The sequence below is a fragment of the Carassius gibelio genome, chromosome B20 (genome assembly GCF_023724105.1).
Source record: "Carassius gibelio isolate Cgi1373 ecotype wild population from Czech Republic chromosome B20, carGib1.2-hapl.c, whole genome shotgun sequence".
NCBI classification, from domain to species: Eukaryota; Metazoa; Chordata; class Actinopteri; order Cypriniformes; family Cyprinidae; genus Carassius; species Carassius gibelio.
Genome location: NC_068415.1, coordinates 16,590,896 through 16,604,279, shown reverse-complemented (window position 1 = coordinate 16,604,279; position 13,384 = coordinate 16,590,896). Strand labels below are relative to the sequence as shown.

Below are 13,384 nucleotides of genomic sequence, written 5' to 3'. Positions count from 1 at the left end.
CTCTTTTAATTTCAGAGTTGGCTCGGTGATGACTGTATCCGCTACAAATGACCGTTCAGGTCTAAGTACAATCAATCATAGATGACCCTCTGTCTCCTCTAACAGATGACCCGACTGTCCAAGGACTGGATAAAGCTCGACACCTGCAGACAGGAGAGATGATCATCATTGTGGTGGTGCTTCTTATGTGGGCAGGTGAGACACTGATGTCAGCTCGAAGGAAATGTGTCGACTCTATTAATAACATCCAAGTCCTGGAATTCTGTTCTGAGTGTTTATGCCTACTGAGAAAAACACTACCTCATGAATTATTAACCTCGGAGAGAGATGAAAGCAAGTGAGTTTGAGAAAGAGAGAGCAGATTATAATTGGTCTTGGATCTGCTAATGGTTATTAATTTTTCACCTGAATAATTTCAGTATCACTTGAATTAAGTGGTGCTTAAAATTCCACTATACTGTACATGCCAGCTCTAAAAGCCTTGAAAAACCATAATATGCATTAAACTGATAAAATATTAAATGTATTTGCTGAATATTGAGAAGGGCATGGGAAAGAGAAGCATTTCTCTGCTTACGTAAGGCACTGAGCCAGTCTGCCTCACTGTCACAAAATAATTCATGCGCTCAATTGCAACTGCCACTCCAGCAAACAAGGAATGTCTTCGCACCGCTGCACTTTGACTACTGAAAGGAATTCTGTCTGCCCCTCTCAATCCAGAGAATGCTGAACGTGTCCAACATAAAAAGCAGGGACAGCCCCACTCCCTGATTTAAAAGTTATAATATCATATCAAGTAGGGTGTAACTAGGGACTTTGGGTCAGTACTCGGTGTGTTTCCACCGCAGGAACCTGGAACTAAATAAAGTTCCGGGTTAAAAAATGCCCCTCAGAAAGTCCCTGCTGGCGAGGTGGTACTTTTTCAAAGTTCCGGAACTTATGGGGGCGGGACTTGGGCACTAAACATCCTGATTGGTTGAGTTCACACAGCATTGGTTAAGTTCAACCACCATTTATTAGGATCATTTTCAAAATATTACTGCTATTGTGTCATGAAATATAATTTAAAAAGGATTTCAGGGCGAGAATGTAGTTGATTAAAACTCAGATCTGTGGTTTAATTATAAAGTGCCTATTTAAAAATGTGTTTCGCTGATCTCGGAGACGTGAGCTCTACGCGATCAGCAGGAGCTCATTCTTCATGTATCCGCTGAGAGCAGCCTCTCCTCGGCTAGACCTTCTGATATGTGCCGCTGGCTTTGATGTCTCTTTCATTGGTTAAACAAAAATATAATTCGTTTTTGAGTCAATATAACAGGTAATCTTAGGTCTGTATTCAATTTATCTATATGTTAAAATAAAAATAAAAAGGCAAATTGATATAATATGTTGTTTCACTGTAATGTCTGTATACATGCACATATCCCTGAACTAAGTACATTTTTGTGTAATAAAGTATAATGAAATGAAAAAAGTATTGAACATACTTACTGAAATGTATTTAATACTTCTTACAAAAGCCTCTAACGACAGCTTCAAGACGCCTCCTGTATGGAGAATCTAGCTGCATGCATTGCTCAGGTGTTATTTTCCACACCTCCATTTTCCATTTTTCCACACAAACTGTCTTCAAATCTTGAAGGTTCTGTGGGCCTCTTCATGAACTCTAATCTTTAGTTCTTTCCATAGATTTTCTATTGGATTCAATTCTTTTTTTTTATCAACACCCTTTTTTCATCTTCATCATCCTGGTAGATGGCAGCAAATCTTTATCAAGAATGTCTTGAAAAATGTAAATTTTTCCTTCAGTTATATGAATTTTGGCGGTGCCACACCATGATGTTTTTGGGTTGATGTGCAGTGCCATTTGACCTCCAGACATAGTGTGTGTTATGGCATCCAAAGAGTAACATTTTTGCCTCATCTGATAAGACTATACTCTTCCAGTGTTTCACAGGCTTATCTAAATGTTGTGCAACAAACTTTAAATGAGCTTCAGCATGCTTTTTCTTCAGCAATAGAGTCCTGCGTGGTGAGAGTGTATACAGGCCACGGCGTTTGAGTGCATTACTTATTGTTTTCTTTTAAACAATTGTACATGCTCATTCCAGATCTTTCTGAAGATCTCCACAAGTGATCCTTGGCTCGTAGAAAGCTCTTGATAATTATTTGACTACTCTGTCATAAATCCTGCGAGAAGCACCTAGTCATGGCCGGTTTATGGTGAAATTGTTCTTTTCACTTCTGGATTATGGCCCCAACAGTGCTCACTGAAACATTCAGGAGTATAGAAATCCTTCTGTAACCAATGCCATCAGTATGGCAACAATAAGGTTGTGAAGGTCTTGAGAGATTTCTTTGCTTTTATCAATCATGAAATGTTTCTTGTGTGGCACATTTGGTCATAGATCAGTTTGGAATTAAACCAGCTAATATTATTTTCCACTGACTAGGGGCAGGATTGCTTTCTAATTACTGCACCTCCCTTTCTGGGTCATTCTACTTTATTACACAGAACTTAATTTTGGATCTTATTTATTTTGTTTTCTTTGTATATGGATTACTTTGTTTGTTACCGACAGCTGGTGAAAAGTTCATGTCAACAGCTCCTTTAGAAATATATTTACTGAGATATTTACTTATTTTATGTAAATGAAAACTTTAATTTTGGATGTGATTAATCGTGATTAAACGTTTGAAAGCATTATAATCATTCTTATATGCTGATTTATTGCTCAAGAAACATTTCTTACTATTATTATCAATAGTTCGTTTTTTTGTAGGGTTAAAAGGACTCCATGTGTTCTCTGTTTCTGCAGCTGTAATTGCCTTGTTTTGCCGGCAGTATGACATAATAAAGGACAACGATTCCAGCAACAGTAAAGAGAAGGTAAAACCATCCTCAGAGAGAAGCACCCCAGAGCATCAGAGCGGAGGTCTGCTACGGAGCAAGGTGGGACATCTGTGAACCTTTTTCTCAACATCCGTCTTTTCTAACATTTACTCTAAACCTTTACTACTTACTTTTTCAGTGGAGCACAAATGAAGAAGATTAGCAGAATCCCTTCAAATCATCTCTTTCTCTGCAATGAAACTGAATGGAGACCAAAGGCTGTCAAGCTCCAAAAAGGACTAAAAACTCTCATAAAAGCATCAAGTAGTCCATCAAGTCTTTTCAAGCAATGTGATCATTTTGTGAGGACTGAATGTAAAGTCTTTATTCAATAAAAATCTTGCTTTATCTGTACCTTGGTCACCATTCACTTGCATTGTGTGGAAAAAAGTAGCTTTTGTTGCAAAGAAAAAAAAATGTCTTAGAAATGTTTTTCAAAGACATGGGATGAATAAATTACATTTTTGAATTAACTATTTAAATTCTTATATTTGAACAACATCTTAGTGCAAAAATATGTTTCTTCATTGTGAAAGAAAGCAACTTTAGAAAAATGCAGTACTGTATGTAAATGAATAAGTTGTAACAGATTTTAACTTTCAACTAAAATCTGTCACCACATCTGATCAGTTTTCCGATATTGCAGTGCAAAACAGATATGTATTTATTCTTTTTTACCCACAATTCCCCCTAAATCTCAGATTGAGTTGAAATTGAAAAATCTATTTCCCTGTAAATTCAGACACGATACTTTCCATTAGCTCTTAATGAAAAGCGTAGCATAAGCATTTAGAGTTAGAGGACAGGGAAAAACAACCCAATCACTTTTAATACCTGAAAAAAGACTAAGACAGAAAGGAGAAAAGCATTTAGATTGCTATCCATCTCACTTTTCACAAAGACTGTCTGCCCAGGAACTGCCAACTGATAAAACCTCTGACTGATAAAACCTTTTTGTTATTTGTGGGATGAAACCTGCCAGCAGTGAAGGATGAGACCAAACACTATAATGTCCAGAGCGTCAGTCTGTCAGCACTAGGCCAATCCTGCATTCCCTGACTCGTGAAGGGCTTCAGGGTCTCTCTCTCTCTGTTGTATCACTTTTGTGAGATCAGAAACTAAGCCTATGGAGCCTTTTTTCTTCTCCTTATTTTGTGCAGACAACTCTACAATTCGCAGTTTGGTGTGTTTTTGGCTATTATCAGTAATGCTGAACAGATTGCTAGAAAGAAGTGTGTCAGTGTCCCAAAATCTTTATTTTTGTTTATAAATAATATAGAACAGTCAGACTGGGCTTCGATACATATTTTCCCATTCATAAGCACTTGAATTGTTTAATTTCTGGTTCATTTGGGTGTGTTTCAGTGATCATTTAAATGCTCTTCCTGCTAATGCTGTAAATTGAGCAGAGAAGTGTTTGAGACTGATTCAAAAGGTTATTTATTTTTAACCTTTTTTTTAAGTCTATTTATTTTGCTTTAGTGCTGAAAATTCAGAAGCGCGATGCGATGCAGGACAAACTGATAGAGGAAACCTAATTTGGTACAGTTTACATACCACTTTGCAGAATATATATATATATATATATATATATATATATATATATATATATATATATATATATATATATATAAAAAATTCTCTGATATAGTTACATAGAGTTACATTTATTTTGTAATTAAATTCTGTTACATGTAAATAGTTACTCCTCAAAACTGAAAATCAGTAAACATTTATTTGAAACAGCTTTTTCAGGACAGTAGTTAATAAGATGTAATGATATAAATTAAATTAAATAATGATATTTATATTTAAAAAAAAAGAAAGAATAAAAATAAAAAAAAAACTAACATCTAGCATATTCTGCAAGGGGTATGTAAATTTATGAATAACTGTAAATTATTAAAATAATCTTTTTAAAAAGCCCAGATTATGAAGCGTTGCACAAATACATTTGTATGCAAACCAATTTTGGGATTTTAAAAACAATATCAAAATTGAGATCGCAATTAATCTGAAAAACAATATTTACATCCAACCCTATAGAACAGCACCTAACTAATACTAATTATAATTATAATAAAAATAATTAAGGCCATCATAATATTTTTTACTTTCTGTAGCATCCATGAAGATACAGACTGGAGAGGAAAGTGGAAAATATTATGCATGACGCTTAATTTTAGAATCAGGCTTTTCAGCATAATGATTTCTGTGGATCAAACACCAGAGCTACCGACCTACTTCTAAAATAAACCATCTCAGGAAAACCACCATGTGCCTTTGGTCCTTCCCATTTTCCTGTAGCTCTTCACTTGCCACTTTCTCTGTGTAGGAAATTCAGAGCGATAAAACAAGGACAGATGCTTCAGATTTCACCCGTTCCACTATGTGCCACCATTAGTCCTTATCACACATCAAAAAAAAAAAAAAAAAAAAAAAAAAAACGCCTTTTAGATGCATGATAAAATCAATATCAGACTCTTTGATGATGTCATCTCCCGCACCAAGACCCTAATGGCCTCAATTTTAACATACTGCACTGCTATACAGAGCAACAAATGTGCATTCGTCTCCATGCATATTACATTCTTAGTGCTCAAAGCCATATATACAATAATATAATAAACTCAAGCTGCAAAAACATTCAGCGGTGTTCTATCCATCCAGCAAGCCATCGTGTCCCAGAGTGCCACACAAACGACTGCAGGCGCTGATGAAACAGGCCACTCGGAGGAGAATTATTCTTCTGTTTTTTTGTCCTGTCTGTTGCAGTTCCACCAGTCTGTGCCATCGATCAACATCATCGAGGTGTGATGGGAGCATCGTAGACGTCAGTCATGCCCTCCGTGGCAGTATCAGGATGACAGTATGTCAACCCTTTCATCACCCGACGGTCAAAAATCCATCAGCTACACCGCTGTATCGGCCCACCCATATACACATATTAAAGCCATCTACTGGAAGTGTAAATGACGTACATTACGCGTATGACTGGATGTCTTATATTTTATGATGGATGGAGAATTCCCAAACCCCTTACTGCAATATATCAGACTAAATCTGGGATCTTTTCTCTTGTATAGAGAAGGAAGGAAGGTGCATTTTTTGTAATGGTGCTGAAGTATGACAGGGTTTCTATTATTTATTAGCTTGTGTTTTGTTTGTGCATGCAGCTCTTGTGGTCTGATAGGATGTGTACAGAAGCAGGTCTTTAGAGTAAAGGAATAATTCACCGCAAAATTTATCTGAGGCCTTTAGAAAGGTAGAAGTCAGAACAGATTTTGAGAATTTTAACATTGCACCACTTGCTCACCAATTGATCTTATGCAGTGAATGGGTGCCGTCAGAATGAGAGTTCAAACAGCTGATTAAAACATCACATGTGGATTATTGTGATGTGTTTGGACACTCATTGTGACAGCACCCATTCACTGCAGAGGATCCATTGATATTTCAAATTTAAAAAACGAAATTCCTCTAAATCCGTTCCGATGATGAAACTAACTTATCTACATCTTGGATGGTATAGGCTTGTGTAAATTTTCAGCAAATTGTAATTTTCCGGGTGAACTATTTCTTTAAATTTGTGCTCTTATTTTCATAAGTCTGCTTATTAGAGAGAACCAATTTATGCCAAATGCCTCTGCTTACAAATAGCTTCACCTCTTCACCTTCTTTAACAGTTTTTATGTATCCTTAATATGGCTAGTAATATTTATTTGCTTATTTACCCAGTTTTGTTTCACTGTTATAATCTTAAAACCCTCAAACCTGAATAATGTACCTAAAAGGCTAATCTCACTGTAAAAAAAATAAAAAAAAAATAAAAAAAGGAATATCCTGACTGAATCTGAATTGTTGTTTTAAGAATATGAAAAGACCATAAACCTAATGATGAAAAGTGCATGCATATTTTGCATTTATGCTCTCAGTTCATGGCTCTTCTTTTAAATGAGTTCTATTTCTCCTGATCAGTTTTAATAAAGATAATGAATGACTTGATGTAAGTTTTTTTTTTCTTGCCTCCATATTGGCATTATAGCATATTTGGTATATGAGAGCTTATAAAAACCCAAAGCTTATGTTTGTTTCAACACAGACGTGCTAATGAAGTGAGAAGTAATTTATTGGTGCATTCAACCACCAAACAAAGTACATTAAGAATCATTTACATTGTCAAGACATCAGAGAATTAATCAAATCTACATTGTCTCGATATAGAAATATATTAATAGCACAATTTTTTTCATTAACTGCTAAAATCACAAGATATGAGACTACTGTGTTTTTGAACAAATATTTTATTACACAGTATTATATATCAACCAATGTGTATGTATATATGCAAATTACCTCTTCAGATCATTATGATGATGGTTTCAATAATATAGATTAGTATGTTTACAAAGCCAAACACAGATTGCATAGATTTGTATAAAGCACCAAATTTTACTATAAAAAACAAAACAAAACAAAATAAAACACATTATAAAATCACACACAATCTTATATACTGATTGAACAATATCATTTCAGATATGATGACATAATAAAAAATGTTTTTACTACGGCTTTTGCAAATGTTAAAGACAATGAAAGTGTCCCAAATCCTTCCACAGAAAACAGTGATTATTATTATTTGTAATTTTTTTTGTGAAATGCATAAACTGTAAAATTAGAACAAACATTTTTTAATTAACCCACTGACAGATTCAATGATACATCAAAATAATCAGAACACCACTAACTGAACTAAGACCTTTAGCTACAGCAGACACTGCTATTACAAGTATATATTCTATTAAAATAAAACTTATTCCACTTCCAGCGGAAAAGAAAATGGTAAAAAAATTTTGATCTGTAATACTGAGCGCAAATACTGCATATTCAAAAATGCACAAAAGAGCAAAAAGCTGACAGAGCCACTGAGGCTCAAAGACTGAGCTTTTAATGATTTCAGAGAATAATGAAGGGATTTCTGAGCGTGGATTTTAATATAAGGTAAAAAGGGCAGAATGGCAGTAACGCTAGCTGCTAGAGACTGATTGGGACTCATGGGAAAATTATTAATTTTCATTTCTGAGAGGCAAAGTGTAATATTCTTTAGTTCCTTTAAAGCCAAGAAATAGCAGAACCTACAGAAAAAAACGTAAGCTATAAATTGTTGTGCCTTTTCTATTCAACAGCTGTTCGGCAGAATATGGTTTATTTTTTACCAAATCATTAATGATTTTGACATAATTTTAAGAAAAGGAAAAAATAAATAAAAACCCATGTCCGTAAATGTATGAAGTTGCATATATTTAATAAATAATTAACATCAATTACGTTTCACTGATGACAATAATAATAATAATAAATCTAACACTTGTGGCTGGAAGCCAGTGTGAAAGCATTTTACACAAGACTATTTTAGACCCTAAAGAAGGAAATTCAGAAGTGTTTTGAGGCCTTTGTAAAATATGGTCACAGAAAAGAGTTTCTGTAATGATTGCTTAAACAAATGTCACCCTGACCCAAAACATGTATCTGAAATTGAATTACAGTGCTTCAGAATGTGAGTCCTGAACAATTCTACATCCTTATATTTGCAAACGTTCACTACAACTCCCTAACACATGCGGCTCTAATACTGTACCTGCTCTGATGTTTCATCACACTCGACTTGAAGAACGCTGGGCTGAAGGACGGACAACTGTTTTCTTTGTGGAATGTACATTTGGTCTTCCTTTCAAGTACATGTTTGCAGTTACTGTATATTTAAATAATATAACCCAAGTATCTAAATATAGCACCGATGTGTTGAAAAGATTTACACTTTTTACATGGTATATGTAGCAATTCTACTTACACAAACACTTGAATACAATATAGCAAGATGCAGTATCACACATGTTGAATTGTCAAGTACTTACCCTGAACTTACAGTATTATAATGCAAGTACATTGGCATTCAAGAGTTCTACAGTTGAATCATGCACGTCTATGCTGCTGTTTTGTGGTATTGTTGCCGTTTTAAGTGGCAGTTGTGTGAATGAGTCCATCACTGAGGCATACGTTGCATGTTGTGTGCAGTGCTGGGGTGTGCTGTGTGTTCAGGACACTTTCTGATAGGCTGGTGAGAGTGATCTGTGTGTGTGTGTTCAGTCTGAATCCTCGCTGTTGAAGGACAGGAGATCTTCTTCCACTGGACTCACAGCTGCATCCTCAGACACGGTTCTGCTGCGGGATGTTGCCAGTCTGACGGAGAGAGGAAGAGTAATCCTTTTCTAACTCTGGAAACTTTTGTGGATTAAATTAGGTTTTACAAATACATTTTACACTGAAAGATGCAAAAGGTGAACATGCAAAAAAATTAAAAAAAAAAAAAAGACAACCAGGGTACCCACAGTCACTGAAAACCTGGACATTTTATGGAATTTAGTTTTCCAGACTTGGAAAAATAATTGTATTATAACATAGTTGTATTTCTTTATTTATTTGAGTATATATACACTTTTGCATGCATAGTTCTAAAGAATTTATCAGCTTCATTACCGTTCAAAAGTTTGGGGTCAGTAAGAATTTTTTGTCTGTTTTCGAAAAAAGTTTCTTAGCAAGGCTTCATTAATTTAATGAAAAATACAGTAAAACAGTAATACTGTAAAAAAAAAAAAGAAAAAAAAAAAAAAAGACAATGAATGCATTTTCAGAATTCTTTGATGCAAAACAATTAGCATTTATTTTTTAGCATATATTTATTAGCATTTATTTAAAATAGAAATCTTTTGCAACATTATAAAACTGTCACTTTTGATCAAAAAATAAACAATCTACTGAGCCCAAACTATTAAACAGTACTCTAGATATATTGGACATGCAGCAATGTGTGAAGCACATTAATTGTGTCAGGTAATGACCATGAAGGAAACTACTGTAAGTGTGAAGCTTGTCTGAAGTGTGACTGATAACTTGAGGCTCATTAAGTGGTACGGTTTCTCTCACCTCACTTACCTGCGTCCATCTCCTCCACCTCCATATTGCTGCGTGAGAGGGCAGGTGAGAGAGAGCATGACAAATTCTGACAGTAAGCTATGGTTAAACCATCACATCCTTCCCAGCATCCCACTGTTCAAACTATAGCAGCCTTACTCAGCAAGTGAAGATCTAGATCTATTATTATGGTTTTTATTGTGGTTTTTTTTTCATGCTCAGTGAAAGGAAAGAGCTGACTACTTGGATTCGCCTCATCTGATTCAGTTGGAGAATCCTGGTCCTTTGGCCCATTACATTACTTATAATAATGTATTCCATTGGCAGGATGAGAGTGCTGTTTCTGACCTGCTGTATGAAAGTAATGAAGTCACAGTAATGCATTGGCATCACAACCAGTCACGTCTTTATTGCAGCAGAGAATGTGGTAAGAAATAAGAGAATGACTTGTGTATCAAGTTAAAATACATTGAATATAAATGTAAACATTAATTTAAATGTAAACATTAATTTAAAATAAATAAATAATCAATTGTATATTAATTGAATATGATTATAATTTTTATTAATAATTCTAATTAATTCAATGTTTATTTATTTATTATAAAAACATTAATTATTAATAAAATACGATTTATTATATTTTATTTTATTCATCCAATGTCAGAAAAGATTCCACTTTTACATTAATAATTCTTGTCAATTCAACATTAATTATAAAAAATATATAAATTATAAAAAATATAAATGTATTATTACATCATAAATGTAAATTTAATCCAATTACTGAACAGGTTATATTTTTATATAATAATTAATCTTTATATTATATCTTAAAATTTATTAAAATATTAATATGTTATTATTATTTATTATACAAATGCAATAAAATATGATGATTACTAAAATATTAACATTTTAAATTTGAATTATTAACAAAATATGAATTTTGTTATTTTGTAACTATTAAATTAATCCAATTACAGAGCAGATTATAATTTTAGAGTAATAATTGTATTTAATAAAAAATATACATTATAAAAAATAATCATTATTAATAAAATATTAGTTAATATATTTAAATTATAAAATTCTAATGACAGAACAGATTATAATTTCAGATTAATAATTACAAATTCATTAGAAATTGTTGCATTTATTATAAAATATGTATTATGAATGAATGAATGAATTGATTAATTATTATACAGTTATAAAAATTAATGCAATGACAGATTCTATTTGTTTTCTGTCTTTTTTCCACTTCACTATATTTTTGGTAATTTTTTTTTTTGCCAATTCTTGTTTATGTATCTAACAGCTTTACCTGTTAAGTACCTCTTAAGTACCAGCGTTACTTAAATTTAGTCATTATGAACTCTTTACATGCCATCTGCTGCTGTCCTAGCTAAACATGAATATTTGCTAAACATGTCCTAGCTAAACATGAATTACTCCAACCTATCATTGCACTCATTTCCAGGGCTCTGTTTGAATTGATATTAATAACTGTGTATGAGTAGAGACCCTCAGAATAAAATGATTCTCCATGCCCATTCATCTGAACCAGAGCCGCTGCGGTTAATGTGTCTCAGCGCTCCTACTGTGTGTCGAATCTCGCTCCATCTCAACTTTATGAGACATAATGTCACACCTGAGGGAGTGTGAACAGACTAGCTGATTATATGAGCAGGCAAATATTTTACAAACAGTTCCACATCAGCATACAGATGGCCTCGAAACTAACAAACACACATGGATAATATGCTAGAAAAACCCACATTCTGATTTCTTGGTGCCTAAAACAAAGAATTTTAGTTCATCTCGGGGGGAAATCACCTCTTTTTAAATGCTGTATTCAGACATTTCCTGAGCCGCGTTGCAGATTAAACAATCTTAGAACAAACATGAGAGAATCCATTCAAATGTTTGAGGTCAGTAAGATTAAAAGAATAAATACAAATTAATAATTTTATCCAGCAAAGACTTTAAATTGATCAGAAGTGACAGTTAATACATTTAGAATGTTCAAATAAGATTTTATTTCAAATAAATATAATTACTATAACAGCAAATCAGCACATTAGAATGATTTCTGAATGATAATGCTACACTGAACACTGAAGAAATAATGCAGGAATAAATAACATTTTAAAATCTATTAAAACAGGAAAAAATCATTTTAACTTGTAATAATATTTCACAATTACTGTTTCTATTTTTACTGTATTTCTGATCAAATAAATGCAGCCTTGGTAAGAATAAGAGGCATCTTTAAAAAAAAAAAAACATACAGACTCCAAACTTTTGAATGGTAGTATAGATATTTTGTTTTTGTTTTTTTGCCTAGAACAGTAATATCTTTTCTTTTATGTGAGTGTATTTGAAAGCATCCTGTAGGATCAATCACTGATTTCTGAGACAGGTTGACTATGTTTGAGCAGAAGGGAACACAAACTTACCTTGAAAACGCTTCATCGAGGCCATCTTCCGCATCCTGAAAATAAAAGAACACAGAAAACCATCACAGATCACATCTACATTATATCATACACACAGATTCAGAGAGTATCTGTCAGCACCAGTATGCTGTAAAACCTTCATCTGCAGTATCTCTGTGACGGTCATTATCTGACACCAGCAGACTGAAGGCCCTAATTGGGTTTCAGAACCTGCCTTAACAGTGAATGGAATTCAATCACAGCTGGAAAGTAATTAACAAAGGCACAGTTGAGCACAGTGTGCAGACAGAGAGCTCGACAGATCCAAACTTTCTTAAAACAGTCCTTGACGACTAAACCGGAAAGGGCAGCTCTCCATCTAGTGGTCATGTTTTTAATCAATAATATTGTATTTAAGCAGAGAATGCCACTTAGTGGTGACTATGCGCTATATCAACAGGACTGACAATATAATGGCACTTAGCCAATGGCAATTAAGTAATTACTGCCTTGGCATGCGCTTTGGTTTCAAAACAACTGACCTTGATTTTGGAGCTGATACTCTGCACAATAGTGGCACTCTTTCAGCAAATTAATGAGGATTCATATGATCAGGTAGGCCAAAAGATGAACTAGTGCCATTCAGGTTACCAGAAAGACTGCCTTGCATTTCAGCCATATTATATTAAATTTAAATTTATTCATTTAGCAGACAGTGCATTCAGGCTATCAATTTTTACCTATCATGTGTTCCCGGGGAATCGAACCCCCAACCTTGCGCTTGCTACAGGAACACTATATATTATATATATATTATATCACATAATACAGAAATAAACTCTGAAAAATGAAGGGATATTTATGTGTAAAATTAATTGTGATCTAAATTGAGTTCAGTAAGGTTTTTTTTTTTTTACTTGTATTCACATTCACACATTAAATTGATATAGAAAAAAACACTATATTATATTTTCAAATATATTGCTTTTGAGCCTATCGTAATTATTTCTGAAGAGATAATGTGACTCTGAAAACTAGTGATGGCTGCTAAAAATTCAGCTTTACCATCACAGGA

The 13,384-nt window shown here is 33.7% G+C and overlaps 2 protein-coding genes across 7 annotated transcripts in view; one reads left to right on the top strand and one right to left on the bottom strand.

The window, feature by feature from the left end:
* The window catches only part of fndc4a (fibronectin type III domain containing 4a), a 30,713-nt gene extending 23,815 nt beyond the window's left edge, over positions 1-6,898 (top strand). For 3 of the 4 annotated variants that reach the window (XM_052587086.1, XM_052587089.1, XM_052587088.1), the window contains exons 4-6: positions 106-195; positions 2,820-2,953; positions 5,669-6,898. In XM_052587086.1, the coding sequence (XP_052443046.1) occupies positions 106-195; positions 2,820-2,953; positions 5,669-5,710 (266 nt within the window). In that variant the 3' untranslated portion in view covers positions 5,711-6,898. Of the gene's footprint in view, positions 1-105; positions 196-2,819; positions 2,954-3,032; positions 3,428-5,668 lie in introns of those variants that run through there. The other variant, XM_052587087.1, reaches the window with a different exon arrangement.
* Positions 6,899-7,177: 279 nt separating this feature from the next.
* Positions 7,178-13,384, bottom strand: part of si:dkey-71h2.2 (low density lipoprotein receptor adapter protein 1-B) — a 32,755-nt gene continuing 26,548 nt past the window's right edge. Inside the window, exons 8-10 of one of the 3 annotated variants that reach the window (XM_052586957.1) lie at positions 12,331-12,365; positions 9,890-9,918; positions 7,178-9,136 (exon numbers count right to left, since the gene is read on the bottom strand). In XM_052586957.1, coding sequence (XP_052442917.1) covers positions 9,090-9,136; positions 9,890-9,918; positions 12,331-12,365 — 111 coding nt within the window. In that variant the 3' untranslated portion in view covers positions 7,178-9,089. Of the gene's footprint in view, positions 9,137-9,880; positions 9,919-12,330; positions 12,366-13,384 lie in introns of all 3 variants that reach the window. The other 2 variants (XM_052586958.1, XM_052586956.1) reach the window with 2 other exon arrangements.